Source organism: Curcuma longa, chromosome 16, assembly GCF_044706935.1.
Source record: "Curcuma longa cultivar G26 ecotype Majalengka, Jawa Barat chromosome 16, ITB_CL_G26_1.1, whole genome shotgun sequence".
Classification (NCBI taxonomy): Eukaryota; Viridiplantae; Streptophyta; class Magnoliopsida; order Zingiberales; family Zingiberaceae; genus Curcuma; species Curcuma longa.
In genome coordinates, this window is record NC_133876.1 from 10,669,652 (window position 1) to 10,688,530 (window position 18,879).

Genomic DNA, 18,879 nt, shown 5'->3' on the forward strand with positions numbered 1-18,879 from the left:
ATGAGATTTAGTTTAATGCCATACGCTTTAATTGTGCTTCTACAGTGCTCTCTAAACATTTTAGAGAAATTTTAAGTTATTTCCAGTTATCTACGGTCATATCTAGTAAAACAATCAAAGAAAGTCACTGTAAATAGCTCATTTTTTTCTTGTATAAGAATTTTTTTAGTTGATCGAGCCTCATGCTTCCTCATGTTCAATCTTGATGATTTCATTTGTCTTGGCAGACAAACACCACAATCTACCAGGAAGTTTTTTCTTGTGTTCCTAACGATCTTATTGACTCCAGGTCTCAACTGTTTTCTTTGTTTGTTTCCTTTTTACCTTCAAGTGTTCATTACCAGTCTAACTAACTGCTACCTTTGCCCAGATCGACATTCCGACAAAGTGCTAACTATTTTAAGGAGAAATTTGGGTACATAACCATCGATCTAGGCATTGCTTCATCCAAGCCGGAGCCAAGTGAGGATACAGAACCGGAAGACACCAACCCAACAAAGCAGTTACAGTCCGTGAGAGGCCACCTCGTATCATTTCCTTTGAATTTCATGTGCAATGAGGACTTGAGGCCCGCGTTTAGTCAAAGTGAGTTCTACGTCTGGCCTTTAGTTTTTCTTTAGCATATCTTGATCCTTGTGCCTATATGTTATCTCCCAAAATATGATATAACTGGATACGAGAAATTTAACTCCTAGCCAAGAATCCTATTCAGGCTCAACCATTCTTTCCTGGGAATTCAGTTCTCTCCTACAGTTCTTTCATGAATAGGGTCAGCCATTCTTCGTGATAGCAAATTTGTTTTTGCTAGTTCAGTTGATTAGGATTTCAGTTGTGATAACAACATTTCAGATCAATTTCTTAGTCATGTAGAATTGATTAAAGTGTAAAAAAAACCTGAATGGCTCAGCCACGTAGAAGAATTGTCGGAGAAAAATGTAATTTGATTGTATCTAGGATGGATGCTTCTCATTTAAATTCTTCATAAATGAATTTTTTTTTTTAAAAAATCTTTTGTATGTGTGTGCCAATCACATCCGAGTTCTCCCAAATCTTTTGTAGAGTTTGTTTTTGCATGGATGCTTCCTGTTGAATAATTTGATCTAGATTCTCACAATATTTCACTTTGATTTGATCCTTCTAGTTCTATTGCCTAAACTCAACTTTTAATCCTATTTTTTAACTTCACAACTTTTTATTCTTGGAAACTATTTCAGTGTGTCAAATTGTAAAATCTAGAGTCTTTTCTCCAAGTCATTCTGTTTCCTCTAAACAAGTCATGTTAATTTCTTTTTTCTATTCTGTCATATATCAATTATAATCCTCTCTATTGTGCAAAAATTGTGAACAGTGATTGAGATATTGCTTATTGGGATTTTGATAGGGATTAAATAATGAGTAGCTTAGATATTTTAAAATGTATTTATAGAGTAAAATCATCAAACTAAACATGTTCAAGGGGTCGGTCTGTCTCAGAGTATGTATAAATTATATTTCAGACATAAATTAAAAATGATCTACCTTTTATTTACTATTAAACTAGACATGCTCTTCGAATTTCATTTGTTCACCTAACCTCAGCTAGCTGACCTCTTTAAAGCAATCGAAGTAATTCTACATACACAGGTCAAATAAAGAGAATAGGGTAAGTGTAGCATCAAGCTATTCAGTGATTTATCCAAACTTTCACAGTTCAAATCCCCAACTAGATTCACGTGCTTCTTAGACTTTAGACTTCATTTGTGTCCTCACCTCAACCACCCTTATCTAGGCGGTTTTGGAACAGACAGCTTGATGGGCTATCACCATCAGGCTACTGCATATGCTCCTAGGAAACAGTCTATGCTCTCACATCATCAACCTAACTAATTTCTAAAACCCATCACATGTAAAATGCCTTGAATCATAACAATTTTATAATTGAAAACAAAAAAAATCTCAATTCAATTTTAAAATCTATTTAATCGCTTCGAACCAATTTATGCTTATGGCATGGCAAATTGACAAGCAAACAACAACAGGAAAAAGGAAAAAAAAGGAGAAGAAAAAAAAAATAGATTAATGGAACGCTGTCGTCCTTTTATTGCTTTCACTAGTTTTGTTTTGTTTTGGTTTTTTTCACCTCCCAACTTTTTAAAATCGAGCGACATTAAATGGTCAGGATTCAGATTCCAACTCCCCAGGTCACCTTATCGTCGGGCCGCCACCGACGGCCCCCGTCGGCCGCTGGCGTTCGCCCCGCCGCCGCCGCTCCCCGGATCGCCGCCGGCGTCGCCCACGATCTCCGCCAGCATCCGCTGCAGGTCCTCCAAACTATCCGGCTTCTGTAAGTGGCATTTTCCCACTCAGAACAAACGCAAAGAGAAATTCATAGCGATCGGGAAATCAGATGGCGGATGAGACGGAACTACCTCCGATTTAACGCCCTCCATCATCGCAAGCATCTCTTGCATGAAATCGGCGAATCCCTGTGCATCCCACGAAAATCAGACTAAAAAATCACTTTTTAGAAACGAAATTATGTATTTCGTTTAGGGCAAAACCTGATCGTCGCCGTCAAGGGGGTCGTAGAGCCCGGCGTCGTACATGGCGCGCTTGCTCTTGTCGGAGAGCACTGCGCGAGCACCACCGCATTGCCGGTGACGTCAGCCAAACCAGAGTAAAGCCAAGAACAAGACAAAGAGAATAATACAGCAAGCACTCACCGGAGTAGGCTTCCTGTATCCGTTGGAATCTCCGCTTAGCCTGGCCGGCTGCGGAAGCGGGCTCCTTCGCCCACCGGTCCGGGTGCCACCGCTGCTCAATCCCGCCTCAAAATCACAGATTGGACCGAGTTTACGAATAAAAACGAAGGCAACGAGGCTTACCAGGGCAAGGCGGCGGTAGGCTGCGCGGATGTCGGAGGTGGAGGCGTTTCGGCGGATCCCGAGGAGGGAGTAGTAGCAGGAGGCGGTAGCGGTGTCCGAACCGGCTGCGGAAGCGTCCATGGCCGGAGAGTGATCGAGATCGATGGATCGCTCGCCGTTATAGCATGAAATCGAAGCAACGGCGATCGATTTGGGGAGGGGAAAAAAAAATCTTCTCGTCGTTTGATTTTTTTAATGAGAGAGCTGGCTTTTGAAGGGAACCGGTGAAGCTTCGAGAGAAGAGATGCCGCGAGATATTTTCTTGTCAACTAACGTAAAAACCCCTCTATTAGGTGTTATTTACGATTCTGCCACTACCATTCATATGCCACATGAATTTGGAATATTGGACAATTTTTCCTTTTTTTATTTTAACTAATTTCCATTATTTATTTTAATTTTATTTAATGGAGACAACAGGCCAATAATTGCAAATAATAATAATATCTTTGTGTTAGAGCATCCGCAACGCGCGTTAATCGCGCGTTAATAGGGTGATGTGAAAGAAAGAGGAAAAGACGTGGAAGAATGAGAGAGGAGAGAGATATTTAACACGTTCAGAACATTGAACGTGTTAATCGGGACAGTGAGTGGGTCCCACGTAGTGCGCGATTGAATTTTTTACACGGGGTCGATCAGTTAATCGACCACATGTGATGGTCGACCACCAAAGTGACGTGGGCATTATAATGCCACGTCCATTACAGTTGCTCTTAAAGAAATTCAAAAATTAAACATTAATAAAATAAAAAAAATCAAACACGTGCTAAAAAAGACTTGATCAAATATATGTCTAATCGACCTAACCCACTATGAACATACTTAGAATAGTTCATCATTATTTGAATTAATCAAATTAATAGATAAAAATTTATTATCAATTTATACAAAAAAAACATTTCACCTAAAATAATTTCCTTTTTTTTGAAATGTTCCCTCAAAGATTTAATATTTGCATACTATATACTTAAATAGTAATGTTCTAGGAAGGAAATTGAAATCCGTGACTTCGTAATTAATGATTCTATATATGCAATTACTACATAAAATCGTAATTCATAAATAGTAATAAAAGATGTGTGAAATCACAAATTTTGCTCGAAATTATTAATTCTCTCACGGTAAAAATAGTATTTATATAGCAATGAAACGATGTGAAAGATACGATTTTGACGAGCCTCTTAAAGGAACCGAGCTGGCCTGCTGTTCTCATCGCCATCACAAATTAACGATTATAGATCCGAGGATGAAGAGGATGATTTGAGGAAGAGATCGAGGGTTGAATCCGTCTTCTTCTAGATCTTGTTTGGATTCCCAACTTGTTCTTGGATCGAGGTATATTCTGTTATCTAATGCTGGATTCGGGGGGTGCTGCTGCGGCGCCGGAGTTCCCGGTCGGCCTCCGGGTGCTCCTCGTCGACGATGACGCCACCTGCCTCAAGATCCTCGACCGGATGCTCCGCAAGTGCCTCTACCACGGTACGTTCTTCAGACCCGCACGGAAAGATTGCTTTTTTTGGGTGGTTTGGGGGTGAGGCTGATTCGTTGAGTATTGGTTGGCAGTGACGACTTGCTCCCAGGCGAAGGCGGCGCTTTCTATTTTACGAGCGAAGAAAGAGTGCTTCGATTTGGTGCTGTCCGATGTTTACATGCCCGATATGGACGGGTTCAAGTTGTTGGAGCATATCGGGTTGGAGATGGATCTCCCTGTCATCAGTAACCGATTTCCTCTCTCTTGTTTGTTCTTTATGTTCGATTTCAGTTCGAAAATATGTTTTTCGCTTGTCATGTTCCGGCAACAAATAGTTCCTAGTCCTTCTCTCTTGTTTCTTCTTTATGTTCGATTTCAGTTCCAAAATACGTCTTTCGCTTGTCATGTTCCAGCAACAAATAGTTCCTAGTCCTTCTCTCTTGGTTCGTTTTTATGTTCTATTTCAGCTCAAAAATCGTTTTTCCTCTGTCATGTTCAGGCAACAATTAATTCCTATCTTTTTGTCTCTAAGATGGATTTCGGCTCGAAGAGTTTTAGTTAAGACAACTCTGATTTGTAACCAATTAATTCTCTCTTGATTCATCTTTATGGTCGATTTCAGTTCAAAATACCTTTTTTCCCCTGTCATGTTCGCGCAACATTTAGTGTGTCTCTTTTAATTTATCATCCATTACTTGTTCCTTAAGTCATCTTTGAGTTCAGTGTAATTCAAAAAAATATTTTCTCTGTCAACTTCAGAAAAAATTTAGTTTCCCTTTTTCTTGGTTAGTTTGATTTCGATTCTAATGGTTCTAATGTCATTCAATTTGATTGAGTTTGATTGTATCTGTTAATCTGTAGTGATGTCTGCGGATGACCATAAAGATGTTGTCATGAAGGGTGTTACACATGGTGCCTGTGATTATATCATAAAGCCGGTTCGGATGGAGTCGCTGAAGAATATATGGCAGCATGTGGTGAGGAAGAAGAAAAATGAATTGAAGGAGTTGGATAACTCTGGGAGTCTTGACGATAATGATAGGCAGAGAGGGGGTGTGGATGAAGGAGACAATGCTTCCTCAGTGTGTGCGGGGAGTTGGAAGGGTGTGAAGAGGAAAAGGGGGAAGGTAAGGATGATGACGATGACGAAGAGGCAGTGGAAGAGCATGAAGATCCTTCACATACAAAGAAATCTAGGGTTGTATGGTCTGTTGATCTCCACCAAAAATTTGTGAATGCTGTCCATCAACTGGGCGTTGACAGTAAGTTCTTTCTTGTGTTGCTCTAGTTGGTCTATGCTTCATCTCCCTATTTCCATTCTTAATTTCTTGGTGTCTAGATTATGAAATCTGTATGGAAAATGGTATAAGATAGATATTAGAGTTTGTTAGACAGTATAATTTAGAGTTTTGGAATTTGTTTGTGTTGATTTTTAGTTGAATCACTATTATTTGTCATTGTGAATACTTACAGTCTTTGTATTGATACTTAGTGCATATGCTTTCTCTGTGTAGAGGCTGTTCCGAAGAAAATTCTCGATTTGATGAATGTAGCTGGACTTACTAGGGAAAATGTTGCAAGTCACTTGCAGGTATGCTTACTTTTGAGGTTTAGTCAGTTGCTTTTAAACTCTTATTGTTTGCCATGAATGTTCAACTCGTCTATAGTCATTTCTGAATCCCATGACTAGATTGAAGAAACTAGGGAATCACTGCAATCTATTTCTTAGTGATTATTAACTTGTATTATATAATTTTATTCTTGATTCTTTTGTAATGTTAGAATGCTACACGATCTCTACTAAGTAATGCTTAGACAATCACTGCTTGATTAGTACTTTGTTAAATTGGCACTACGCTTAAAAGCTACAATAGAATCTCAGACTCACTTGACAAACAGATAGTTGAAAATTGTAAGACATAATAGAATAAAGAAAATAAAAACAAGGTGCAAGTGTGACTTCGCAAAAAATAATATTGGTGCATAAATCATGCAAATTGCAAGTGAGTACTAGCTGGGATGTTGAGCCAACATTTTTTGATAAAACACAAAATTTATTCCTTTTTGTCAAAATTGTCCTACTTTTCGCTCTCATTCCTCTTTTCTTTTGCCCTCCTCTTTCTTCATACGTGATCCTACTTCTTGTTACCATTGGAAGCAATGTTGCCTCAGTTAGTGGTGGCCCTGCACAACCAATGCCACCACCATCTAGGGTGACTAAATGCTCTTCATCAGCTCATAAATCTCTATCAATGACTAAACTAGTGTGTCATTTTGCTTCCACTTAAGAGACAGCATCCTCTTCGTCAAAGCACAAAGTCTAACTCAGTCTAAAATCACACCAATAACTGTTGGCATATGAAGTCCATTGTTGATGGAGATGTTACATGAATACAGTGCCTTCAGAGGTAACATTATAGGATTTGAGTTAACATGAATATGGTTTGAAAAGATTGATATTATTGTAATGATTTACTTATAGCAGGCCCCTTCAGAGTTATTGTATGTCTATTCTTTGGTCTATGTATACCAGGTAAATTGATGTTAAGGCAGATAATGTGTTGAAATTTACTAGTAAGGAAGCTGAAAAGAGTCTTTCATTATTCTGATGAAACTTTACAGACATATTTTAACTTGCCTATTTATAGAGATTTGCTAACCCAAACTTTTAATCATAAGATTAGATCATGAGGAATATTGATTGTTGATTTCAGCCAATTTTGGTGCTCTCTTATCTTTGGTTGCTGAAGTTGAACAAATTGAAGTAAATGTGTGCGAGAGAATTGTGGTGTATAACTCTTGTGATTATCAGCCATGCAGTTCGATCACTGTGCCCTTTGCTATTAGTTGATCCTCACTGTGGGGTTCTCAGGATACAAAACCACACGGAAGATCGAGAATAGATGTTATCTTTCTTAACCAACAACTGATGGAACAAAAGAAGTTTTGCATGTATTTTTTGACGTAGAATAACGTGAAGATTTTTGTGCATGATTGTTGTCGGCCAATAAAGTCAAAAAGGAATTTTCAAAGATCATGATGTAATTTCCCATGTTTTGTTCATCTGTGTGTTTTAGAAACCACAGGAGGTATATTGCTAAGATTTAAGTGTGGTTATTAGAAATAATAAAACAAAATGGTACTATAAGGTTGTAATCAGGCGTTGCTCTTATAGATGATGAAATGCAAGAAAATATATTACAATGATATATTCAAGGATGACTAATATATTGTAACCTTCTATAGTTAGACAACATGATTCTATTCATTGAAGTTGTTATGGGTAGAGGGAGATCAAAGAGAACTCTAGTCAACATAATTAAAAGTGATACAAGAGAGATCTTACAATTATTAGTAATATAACCTTGCATAGATTGCATGGCATAGAGTTCAATGAAGGAATAAGATTTATGTACCTGACCCCAAATGCTTGAGATTGGCATGGTTCTATAAACCTTTGTATATGTTGTTTTCTACTACATTAACTTTTCCATAAAGTATTAAAATCATAAATTTTGTAGCAGGATCAGAACTAATCTATTTATAATAACACCCATGCAGTAATATTGATTGACAGAGACACTTTATTAGGTATTACATATGAATGGAAGAAATAGAGTGAATTGAGACAATAATCTACTTACACATTGAAATCTTGAAGTTATCTTAATTGTAGGCTAATTAAAGCCAATCCACCACCGTTTGGGAGTGAGAGTGTCTTTCTTCACCCTCTTTAAGACTTTCCTTAGGAGACAACCTTAACTTCTTGTATCTGATAAAGTTAAAATTTGTCAGATACTTTACCTATATGATTATAATATTACTTAAATCAAATTCCTTGTTGCCACCACTTGCATGAGTGGGGCTTGCTTCTACCTTACCTTTAGTAACTGACTATTCTTTAAATGAAGCTTTTGACAGGAGCAACAGTGTCATTTCCATTTCCAACCCAGCCTTGGACAATTCTTTTTGTTGTATGCCTTTGTTAGTCCTAAAATGCAAATCCATGCTACTATCTGCTGTTAACTTCAGCAAAATTTCGCTTAATTCTAGGTACCACCTTAAAGTCATAGTGTTCTCTGTTATTGGCAGGATTGAATGTTTCAGAGTTCTACTTCCATATCTAACAAATATAGGTTCACAAATTATAGTGAATGAAAAAAAGGCACAATACATGTAAGAGGAGATGCTGTAGTTATAGTTGTGCACTGACTTTTTAAATTCCGATTTCAGGTTTTCTATGCAATTATCAATTTTCCATGCTGAAATAATCTGTTGATTTGGTTCTACTACTGCACTTTCTAGTTTTCATCTTATTTGGTTCTTTATCTTTTTATCACTTTTTCTCTATGCTGCTTCTCTAAGCACTGTTTATTGCTGTTTGGCATATGAATAGAAATATCGCCTATATTTGAGAAGAGTAAGTATGCCACAGCATCAGGGAAGACTAGATTCATTTGCAAGTGGCCAGGATGCATCTTATGGTCCAGTGGGTTTGATTGACAGTTTTAATATTCATGGTCTTGCTGTTTCTGCTCAGATTCCTACACAAAGCCGAACATCAATACACCCAGGACCAAGAAGTAACACAAATGTTGGCATCGGTGCGGCAGCCGTTGGTCAATTAGGTCTCATTGCTTCCAGCGCACAACCAAACGTGGTTTCTCCATCCGTTCATCAAATGAATAAACGGATGAGCAACGCTCGTGGACCCTCTAACAACATTCAATTAACCCAATTGGGGCAGACACCCTCAGTAGTTCAACCATACGGAAGCATGAGTTTACGGTTTGGGGAAGAAATGCCAAATTTTCTTACTTCTTCACAACCATCAAACTTCTCGCTACCTGGAGGCACTATGAGTGAACAAATGAACAAGTCATTAACAATGCAACAGGCTCACAATTTGCAGCAATTTTCTTTCTCTCAGCAAAGGAGCAATATCAGTATCCCACATTCAAGCGGGCAATTATTGAATAATAATGCAAGTAATAGTTCTAGGCTTTCGTCAGCCTTAATGCAGCAAGCATCTTCGAATGAGAGCTCAAATCATATTTTAGGAAGGCTTGGCATTCCTACAAGCATTACATCATCACCTGCCAACTACATGAAGTCATCGTTTAGTACCTTTCCTCAGGACCTTTATGTTGATGCACAGAGCAGCTTCATGAATGGACTATCTGGAAATTCCTATCGTTCTGCAAGTTGCATTGGAGTTTCACCTCAGATGACAAGTTTCCAGTCACTCAGCAGCAATCATGACTTGAAAGGAATAATCGAAAATGTTCCAGCTTTCAATACTATTAGTGAACATCAAAACAGAAGCCATGAGTGGAAGTTGCAAAGAATTAATATTCCATTCCAAACAGGCCATATTGTTGGCCTTGAACAAAGCAATTTACTGTCTCACTCGTCAGTAATGAGTCATCACAATACAGTTGGTACTGTGTCTAATAGAGATAACAATAGTGGTGCCACAGTTAAAGAGGAAATAATATCACTGTCAAATGATATTGATGTTGAGAAAACAACCACTTTTGCTCAGCACAAAAATGCAAATATAGATGATGACTCCATCAGATTGCATCATGGAGTTGGTCCAGACATGAGTTATCAAGATGTGTTTCTCGATGACATACAAAACGAGCTCATGACTGTTGTTGGAAACCAGGTTAGTTTCATGTGCCACCCACTTGGCGCTTCTATTTCTATTGATTTAGAACATCAACAATCATATTCTTGAATTCATATTTAGCAAAAAGTTCGAAGAATTTTCTATGGAACCATGCAAATGCCCATTTAATTACAAGATTTTGGAATTTTTTCTGTTTTACGATCTTTTTGCATTTATGAAACTCTTCTTTTCATGCAGGATCCATGCTGATCACGAGTTAACGAGATGCATGACCTCTTTTTCGTAGGACAATGTACGTGTGAATCTTTGGTGTCCCATTCTGAATTTAAACTATTCTTAAATCTGTGAGTAGAAAAAGTACAGCAAAGACAGTGTCATTAGTTAATATTCAAATCATTGAATCATTTCTTACTATATTGTCCCTTCTTTTCTTTCATCTCTCTATGCTTTATACCTTCTACCTAATTAGATTTAACTCTTCTAATTATAGAATCTATTAATCACCGTTGGCATATTCATACCAACTCTATGTATTTTTTTCATTTTATCATTTATCAGAGCTACATTCAATCGCCATTCAGATATTACTATCGTCATTTCTAATGACTTTCCACATCTATTTAGCTTTTCTTACCTCTTCTATATTGACTGTTTTGTTCACATTTCTTCCTAATTTAGTACGAGTAATATCGCAACCTTATATATATATATATTTTTTTGCACAAGACTCTAGGAACTTCTCCCATTTGCACCTTTCTTATGAATGTTACCTCATATTCCTTCTAATCTATAATACAGTTGCATCACCAAAAAAAGACTGCCAAAACTGAAATTTAAACTTCATGATATGCTGGAACAAGTGTTATGCTCAATTCTCATCTATAAAATAATCTGTAAATGTATTGAATTCTTGCGGCTCACAGCAATCTTTGGTTTGGTTTGCAGCAGCATGAAGGAACCGGAAATTCTGATTCTTATGTTTGACTTATCAGTGTAGTTGGTGATCCAACATCACCCAACAGATCAGAAAACTCTTGAAGCTGATTCAGATTATTACACAAAGCAAATAAATAGTGATGGAAAAGAAAGGGTCTGAGGACCTTCTCTTCTGCAAATCTATCCACAAAGTGGTCTCATCAGCAAATTTTTTGTACAGATATGAACTTAATCTGCCAAGTTTTGATTTTGTTTTTGGTTTTTAGTTCATTCTAACAAGACATGCTCATTAAATGGTGCATTAGTTTGGTTCTTTTATGAGCTTGGCTTTATGTATCTCCTAAATCTCTTTAGCTTTGGAGGGAGTTATTTTATTTTGTTTTATTTGTAGCTCCAATACTTGTGTATAGATAGGTTCTATTCATGAGTGAAATATAATTGTGTTAGTGTTTCTATACATTTTGTTTTTGAGATGTTATGCTAACATGAAAGTAGAAGGGGAGCATGATAAAGTTGTTGGTTACGGATTTAAATGCAGAGTAAGGTTTTGGATTTTGTATTTGATTTTTCATATTTTTTTCATGGAGTCCCTAGGTGAAAAGATCATAATGAACATTAATGCATGTATTATTACAAATAATTGTTTGTTCTAATCATAAATGAATTAGATTCATAGAACTTTCAATTAAAAGTTAGGGATTTAAATCCATATAATCATAATCTATACATTATTAATTTAATCTGCCCAAAATCTATTGCTAACCTCACAATTACTTTTAAAAAAATACTAGTGGATTGACTTATAATTAAGTTGACACGTTTGAGAATTAAAGTTGAGGAGGGGCTATAAATATAAATCGACCTAAAATTATGGCATGCACATGCAACATGCGATCTTGCGTTGTGTTGGTTTCCCAACTCGCTCTCCTCTTTAATAAAATTAGATCGGATTGTCTTTAATCGATCAAAATAAAAATTTTAAGAGTAGAACGGTATCTATATATTTTATATTTTAAAAATATTATCGTTCGAATTATAAATGTTTGATAACTTACTCAATACAATGGCGGAGTCAGCCCGGGTGATTTACCCGAGTTGATCTCCAACTGTAGACTGTGCCGACCAGATAACCCGGGTTATCTCTCTCATTTTCTTAAAAAAAAAATTTCTCATCCATATATTTAAGCCTTTGCGTCGTAGAGTTATCCGGGCTATAGCTCGGGTAGCGTACAACGTGGCTCCGCCAGTGACTCAATAGGACCTTATGTGCATTATCAATTTTTCTTTCAAATGGGGAGCACAATTAAAAGATACTGAGCGTCTGGGTTGGCCGCTACGTGCACTTCCTGATTTACCTTGGTGACCGATAGAAAACTTCCGTGGAACCAGACCGGTCATCCTCAGAGATAGTCAATGGGGCTAACTGAGATTTATCATTTTTTATGTGCATTATTATTGTTAATTGTAATTATATATAATTTACTCCCATGGCATAATTGAGTTAGTTACAATGAAACAGACTTGTTGAAGTGGACAAGTATTGAATTTCGATAAAGGTCGAGGTAATGTCTTCCCCGTCATAATTAATTGTAGTTTTTCGATTTATTTATTTATAAATGATCATGAGATCGATAGTATGGAACAGCTGCACCAATATCTTAATTCAACCCTTAAATTCTAAAATTAAATTCTTAAATAGCTTAATCTTAAATAAAAAATTTAAAAAAATATACGCCACGCACAAGTACTCAGCATGTGTCACGCAATATAATTTTAATAATTTTAAGATTTGGATTTAATATTAAACAAAAATAATTATGTAAAATGAAAAAAATAGATGCTGCGTAGGATATATACATGCATTTGTTACCAGCTTCAGATCGAACACGAGAGACAAATTTGATGAGAAAAAGATTTACAAAAAAAAAAAACAACGGAGGAATCATCGTCGGACGGCGGCGGTGACGAGGGACTTGTAAATCTCGACGATGACCTTCTCGTCGTCGTACTCCTTGAGCTGCGGCGGCCGCGCCGTCACCCGGGGGGCGGTGGAGGTGTGCGCCGCGCGGGCGAAGCCCAGCATCATCCGCACGTAGGCGTCGCGGAAGCGCGCGATCAGCCGCCTGGGCGACGTGGCGCCGGCGCCGAAGAAGGACATGCGCGGCGCCGCCTTGATTCGCCAGGACCAGCTGCTGCGGGAGCCGCGTCGCGCGGCGCCGGCGCCGCCTCTGCCGAGATCCGCCTCCGGGAGGCTGCGCCGGCGCCGACTGGTGCCGGCGCAGGCTCTCCGCTTCCAGTAACCTTGGAGGCCGCCTTTGTAGGAGGACAAAGAAGAGTCCATCAACTCTCTCTCTCTCTCTCGTTCGCTTGATCTCTTCTTCTCGTGGAGCATTTAAAGAGTCGGGAATCGGGCGGTGGTTGGGAGGCGGAGGAAGCGCTTTTTCATTGAATTGGGCGGCGTGATCTCGATCGATCGTCGCTGTTCGTCGGCTCACTGCGTTAGATCGAGTCCCGACTGAGCAGGCGGATTAAACCGGTTCGGTTGAGTAAAGAAAAGAACCGAATCGAAAGCTATTAATGGGGACCAGAGGAGGATGCCTGGCTGGCTGGGCCGGATTTTGGACTATCAGACCGACAGGAGACGATGGATTCAGACCCGGTCCATGTGTAGTTGAACCGGACTTTGAACTACTAGACTGGCACGAACAATGTCGAATGGAAACCGGACTTTGAACAATTACTGATTCTAAATTTCTCACAAATTAACGTACACCCAAAATCTAAAGGATTCATTTACATCAAAACTGAAGCTTTAAGATAAGTTTTATTATGGAACAAAGTTCCAAATCACATCGCACAACTTATTTCAGATATAAAGTTACAGAGCACTAACAAAAGCAAAGCAGCAAGAGTTGAAGAAGAAGATCATGATGGATGGATGGAATGAATATGGAAAACAGCAGCGAGAGTCGAAAATTTACAGCCTACTTTTCTTCACCGGTCCCATGGCCTTGGCCTTCGCCCGCAGTTCGTTCTTCTTGATCTTCCCAGTTGCAGTCTTCGGCAGCGACCCGAAGACGACGGATTTGGGGACCCAATAGGCCGGCATTTTCTCACGGCAGAACTTGATGATGCTCTCTGCCAGTGCCTGCTCGTTCGAAGAGTCGACGCCCTCCTTCAGGGTTACAAATGCGCATGGCGACTCCCCCCACTGCTCGTCCGGTCGGGCCACCACTGAGACCTCCAGTATTGCAGGATGCATGTACAGAAAGCTCTCCACCTCCAAGCTACTGATGTTCTCGCCCCCGGAGATGATGATATCCTTCGCGCGATCTTTGACTTCGATGTATCCGTCCGGATGCTTCACGCCTATGTCGCCGGAATGGTACCAACCACCGGCGAAGGTCTCGGCGTTGGCCTCTGGGTTCTTCAGGTAGCCCTTCATGACCACGTTCCCTCGCATGACAATTTCGCCGAGTGTGGCACCATCCGCAGGGACCGGCTCCATGGTTTTCAAGTTTACGACGTCAAGGCCTTCTAGGCCGACGTAGCGGACGCCTTGCCGGGAATGGAGGCGCGCCCGTTCATCAAGCGGAAGCTGGTCCCATTCAGGCTTCCATGCACAAACGACGGACGGACCAAATGTCTCCGACAAGCCATAGGTGTGCGTGACTCGGAAACCAAGTTTGGTCATATCCGCGAGGAGCGACGGCGGCGGAGCAGCGCCGGCGGTGTTGACGTTCACGACGCGCGGGAGAGGCAAAATGGTGTCGCTCGGAGGGGCATTGACGATCGAGTTTAAGACAACAGGAGCAGCACAGAAGTAGGAGACGCCTTGATGGGCTATCGCAGAGTAAACAGCCTTGGGTGTCACCTAAAAAATCAACACAAACAGAAGCTTAAATTCTAAACAAATTCCAGGAAAACGAGTAACTGATCGAAGAACAGAGAAGGAAGAACAATGAGTAGGAAATTAGATGAAGCATGAAATTTATGATCATAAGAAGATTGCAAATGCACCTGGCGTAGGCATATACTCGTCCCGCAGAGGGCGGCCAGGGTCCAAGCATAACACCACCCGTTGCAGTGAAACATGGGCAAAGTCCACAGGTAGATGGCACCTTCAGTCATATTCCATATCAGAGCACAACTGAGAGCCATTAGATAAGCGCCCCGGTGATGCAGCACCACTCCCTTAGGGCTGGATGTGGTTCCAGAAGTGTAGCCCAGGGCGATGCTGTGCCACTCGTCCTTCGGAGGCTTCCAGGCAAAATCAGGGTCCCCGGACTCCAGGAATTTCTCGTACTCGATCGCACCTTTTCCGATAGCGTATTTGAGAGAGCTAGGATCGCATGTTTCATCGCCGACCACGATAAGAATAGGAGGCTTGAATGCTGATTTCTTTTCGTCAGCGATGATCTTCAGAGCTTCCTCGGCTAGTGTGAAGAACTCCTGGTCGACTATAACAACAGCTGCAGAAGAATGACCCAGCAGAAATGCGATAGTGGCAGCATTTAGCCGAATGTTAATGGTGTTCAATACTGCCCCGGTCATTGGAATGCCGAAATGAGCTTCATAGATTGCTGGGATGTTGGGTGCAATTACAGCTACCTGAGAAAATTGCCACATTGAGGGTGATACATACAAATAGTTGTGTAACCATGCCACCGAAGTCATCAGTGTGAAAGATATGAGAACAAAGTAATGATCAGACCATAAAAACTATTATTTAACATTGAGTTCAATCTTCTGTGCTGCCTAAGTTGTCCCTATATAGACATCAGCTGCTTACCAAACTCCCTAAAATTACTCTATATATCAGAATCTATCCATAGAACTAATAAGACTTTTTTTTCTTCCAAATCTTTCTAAGAGAAATTACTTGTGTAATCCTTAGGTATATGATAATTTTTAAAATGAAAATTTTCTGAAATCTCAAGTCGTAACTCTTTATAAGTTAGATGTAATGTAATTCCTTAGGTTTCACATTCTAAGAGGTAAAGGATCAAGCGAATGAAGATTGTTGGATGAAGAACAAAAAATCAGATGATCGAATACTCCAAAGTTACATTGTCGTGTTAATTGACTAGTTGTTTAAGTAATTAGAAACGGGGCTATATTCGTACTAAGATTTCTCCAAACAAGATACGATATAATCTGACATCCCAACACAGACAAACTAGGACAAGCTTGAATGATGAACCAACAGCAGTATAAATGTATATAATCAGTGAAAGTAAAGCTCGATTACTTCATATATGAAACCTTGCTTGTGATAATTAAATTTCATAGTACATAATTATTCAATTTCATTCTCTCACCCTCCCTCATTCAAGATTCCAAATAAACATGATTTATCCCCTTCTCTCCTCCTCTTCTTCCCTCCCTTGATCCCTCCATAGAAACATAATTTAAAGCTCAATGAGATGAATCTAGAAAAGAAAGCATATGAAAAACAAGCAGGCTCAATTGTTTAGCTTCAAGTTGCTCTGCATCTAGATGTAGAGAGTCATATCAAATAAAATAAAAGAAGAATAGATACAAAGTGCAAGAACCCACAGATTTCATGCAAATAGACAAAATGACAGACTATCACCACATTTTACAGGATATAAGCCTACCTGTCACTTGACTAGAGATCACATTTTTGGACAATTTCTACCAGCAATTTTGATAAACTTAATATAATATATATACATACATATATCAGATACACAATAAGATACAATATACTTCTTTAATCATGTAAGATTAAGCTTGTTATGGAATTACATGTAAATATGTAAGGGCTAAGGGCTGCATAGAATATTCCCTGTAAAGGTAGAGAGTGGCTATACAAGGTTTCTGAAGATAAGGAAACCTATTTTTTACCTCAACATGGTTTCGGAACTGAGAAAGCCTAATTTTTCCCTCAACATGGTATTTGAACCGTCTCCTTCATCTGCATGTGCATGAGTCTCTTAAGCACTAGCTCTCTCCACATGCATCATTCATGGATCTCAAGTTAGCATACCCTTCAGTCTTCAGGGATCTCAAGATGGATTAGTCGTCAATGGACTTTTAAAGCTTTATTTTTGTCAAAATGCACCCAACTTTTTCATTTTACTGTTAAAATGTCATTCTAAAACTGAAATTCATATTTTGCCTTCTAAATTACCATATAAATCACACTTATTAGTTGAGTGATGCATTTTGATAGTAATGAAACCTTAGGGGGCAATTTTAAAAAGTTGTCCAACTTTGGGAGCATTTTCAAAATTATCCACTAAGAAAATTTAAGGGCTCCTAATCTTTTATCTTTGTGCCATCAAAGCTTCCTTTACCAAAAATAACCAAATAAATAAGGCCCTCTATTATGAAAATCCAAAAATACCCTTATCCTTATACGACAAACAGAGCAATTCCAAAATTAATTTAATATTATAAATTAAAAAGTTGAATTTTAAATTTATGATCTATTGAATAGCAAAAATTATATATATTCAACAGACTCTCTGCTTGTCATAATTCCACTGGATATACACCAACTATACAAAGAAACCCATATTTTGTGCCCTAGCAGTTTCGGATAGATACAAGAATTTCTAAAAATAGAAAATTACGTCCATCCAAGTTCATCCTTCCAATATAAATTACGTCTATGAAAGTCCGATCCCCATACCTAATCTAAAGGGATCCTCTAGAAGATAATATGCAGGGAACAGCAAATAGAGAACTTTAAACCTCTCAAAAACTGAATCATAGAAAAATAAGTAGAATGGATAGTTAATCAAGATAAAAACATATGAATTATTCACTATCCAAAACGAAGATTTAAGCATCTAGATTCAAAGCTTAATATCCGGGCACGTTCAATCCGCAATAGTCAGCTGAGTAATTAAAGGATATGAAGGCAGCAAAGATCCCAAATTGCAAAGAATCACTAGGAGAAGGTCGTAAAGGGTGAAATCAAATTAAACCAGAAATCAACACTAACGCGAATCTTGATGTGCCCTAAGCAACATCGACACCAGTAATCAACAGATCAATAGGAAAAGTAATCCTTAGTTGAATCGAGAGAATGGATATACGAATCGTCCACTAGCCAACAAGAAGAAATCGAAAATCGAAAGTAGCAAGATCCGCAAGATCCAGAGCTAAAAATTGCGTTTAAAAAAAAACAGTAGAGGGAGTTATAACAGAGAAATCGCAAATTTAAAAGAACACTAAAGGAATACTGTGAAGAACGAAGAGATTAAACAATAAATCCTTGCTTATCGCGAATCTAAAGGCGCCCTAAACGAAGCGACCGAGAAATCGAAAAGAGTGAGAGGAGGAAGTGAGTCACCGTCTTGCCGTAGCCGATCGAGCGAGCGAGCAGGGCGGAGGCGAAGCGGCGGCACCGCCGGTAGGTCTCTGCCCAGGTGAACCGGCGGGGGCCATGGACGACGGAGAGGCGGTTCGGGTGCACGAGGGCGGCGCGGTCAAGGAACCAGAGCGGCGTGAGAGCCGTGTGGTTGGCGTCGTTCCTGGGAAGGTTGTCGATGTCCGCCTCCGCCATTTCTCTCCTCTCTCTCTCTCTCTCTCGCTCTTTCTCGATCGGTGCGGCGAAAGAAGCGGAAGCTTCGGCGGCGGAGTCGATCAGTCGGCGCTCGCCATCGCCATTTATAGACGAGCCGGTGACACTGGGGATGGACACGTGGCGGTAGCGTCTCCGGTTGATGGAAGTTCGCCCGCACTAATATTAAAGCCTTTACTTTAGCTGGCCAGGGCCCTAATTATCCGAAATTCTTAAAAGCATCCCAAATTAATCTTTATTCTTCCAAAAACGTTCTCTAAATACAACTATTCTTATATTCTTTTTTTTCTTTCTCCTTGCAAAAGCATGAAGATGAGGACATTTTTGTCCATTCGGTGAGGTAAGGACTTATTTGAGAAATAAATAACTTTGAGCC

The 18,879-nt window shown here is 39.3% G+C and overlaps 5 protein-coding genes across 5 annotated transcripts in view; 2 read left to right on the forward strand and 3 right to left on the reverse strand.

Annotated features, from left to right (window-relative positions):
* Window positions 1-991, forward strand: part of LOC141847414 (phospholipase D zeta 1-like) — a gene marked incomplete in the record, with an annotated part of 13,893 nt that extends 12,902 nt beyond the window's left edge. The window contains 2 exon segments of the mRNA XM_074735456.1: window positions 228-289; window positions 371-991. Of these exon segments, the coding sequence (XP_074591557.1) occupies window positions 228-289; window positions 371-620 (312 nt within the window).
* A 1,064-nt stretch (window positions 992-2,055) lies between these two features.
* Window positions 2,056-3,099, reverse strand: LOC141847415 (uncharacterized). The gene is made up of 5 exons (XM_074735458.1): window positions 2,865-3,099; window positions 2,703-2,793; window positions 2,541-2,611; window positions 2,409-2,465; window positions 2,056-2,321 (listed from the first exon to the last, which is right to left on the reverse strand). The coding sequence occupies exons 1-5, from the start codon at window positions 2,982-2,984 to the stop codon at window positions 2,187-2,189; spliced, it is 474 nt and encodes a 157-aa protein (XP_074591559.1). The 5' UTR covers window positions 2,985-3,099; the 3' UTR covers window positions 2,056-2,186.
* Window positions 3,100-4,089: 990 nt separating this feature from the next.
* LOC141847484 (two-component response regulator ARR14-like) lies at window positions 4,090-11,263 on the forward strand. Its single transcript, XM_074735540.1, is given in 8 exon segments — window positions 4,090-4,382; window positions 4,467-4,619; window positions 5,236-5,502; window positions 5,505-5,636; window positions 5,889-5,965; window positions 8,771-10,045; window positions 10,247-10,301; window positions 10,955-11,263. Coding segments are annotated over 7 exon segments (2,043 nt in total). The 5' UTR covers window positions 4,090-4,255; the 3' UTR covers window positions 10,259-10,301; window positions 10,955-11,263.
* Window positions 11,264-12,887: 1,624 nt separating this feature from the next.
* Window positions 12,888-13,286, reverse strand: LOC141847165 (uncharacterized). Its single transcript, XM_074735145.1, has one exon. It carries the CDS (start codon window positions 13,284-13,286, stop codon window positions 12,888-12,890), a length of 399 nt encoding a protein of 132 aa, XP_074591246.1.
* A 464-nt stretch (window positions 13,287-13,750) lies between these two features.
* Window positions 13,751-18,547, reverse strand: LOC141847960 (acetate--CoA ligase CCL3-like). The gene is made up of 3 exons (XM_074736066.1): window positions 18,273-18,547; window positions 14,966-15,556; window positions 13,751-14,819 (listed from the first exon to the last, which is right to left on the reverse strand). Exons 1-3 carry the CDS (start codon window positions 18,483-18,485, stop codon window positions 13,923-13,925), a joined length of 1,701 nt encoding a protein of 566 aa, XP_074592167.1. The 5' UTR covers window positions 18,486-18,547; the 3' UTR covers window positions 13,751-13,922.
* Window positions 18,548-18,879: the final 332 nt, after the last annotated feature.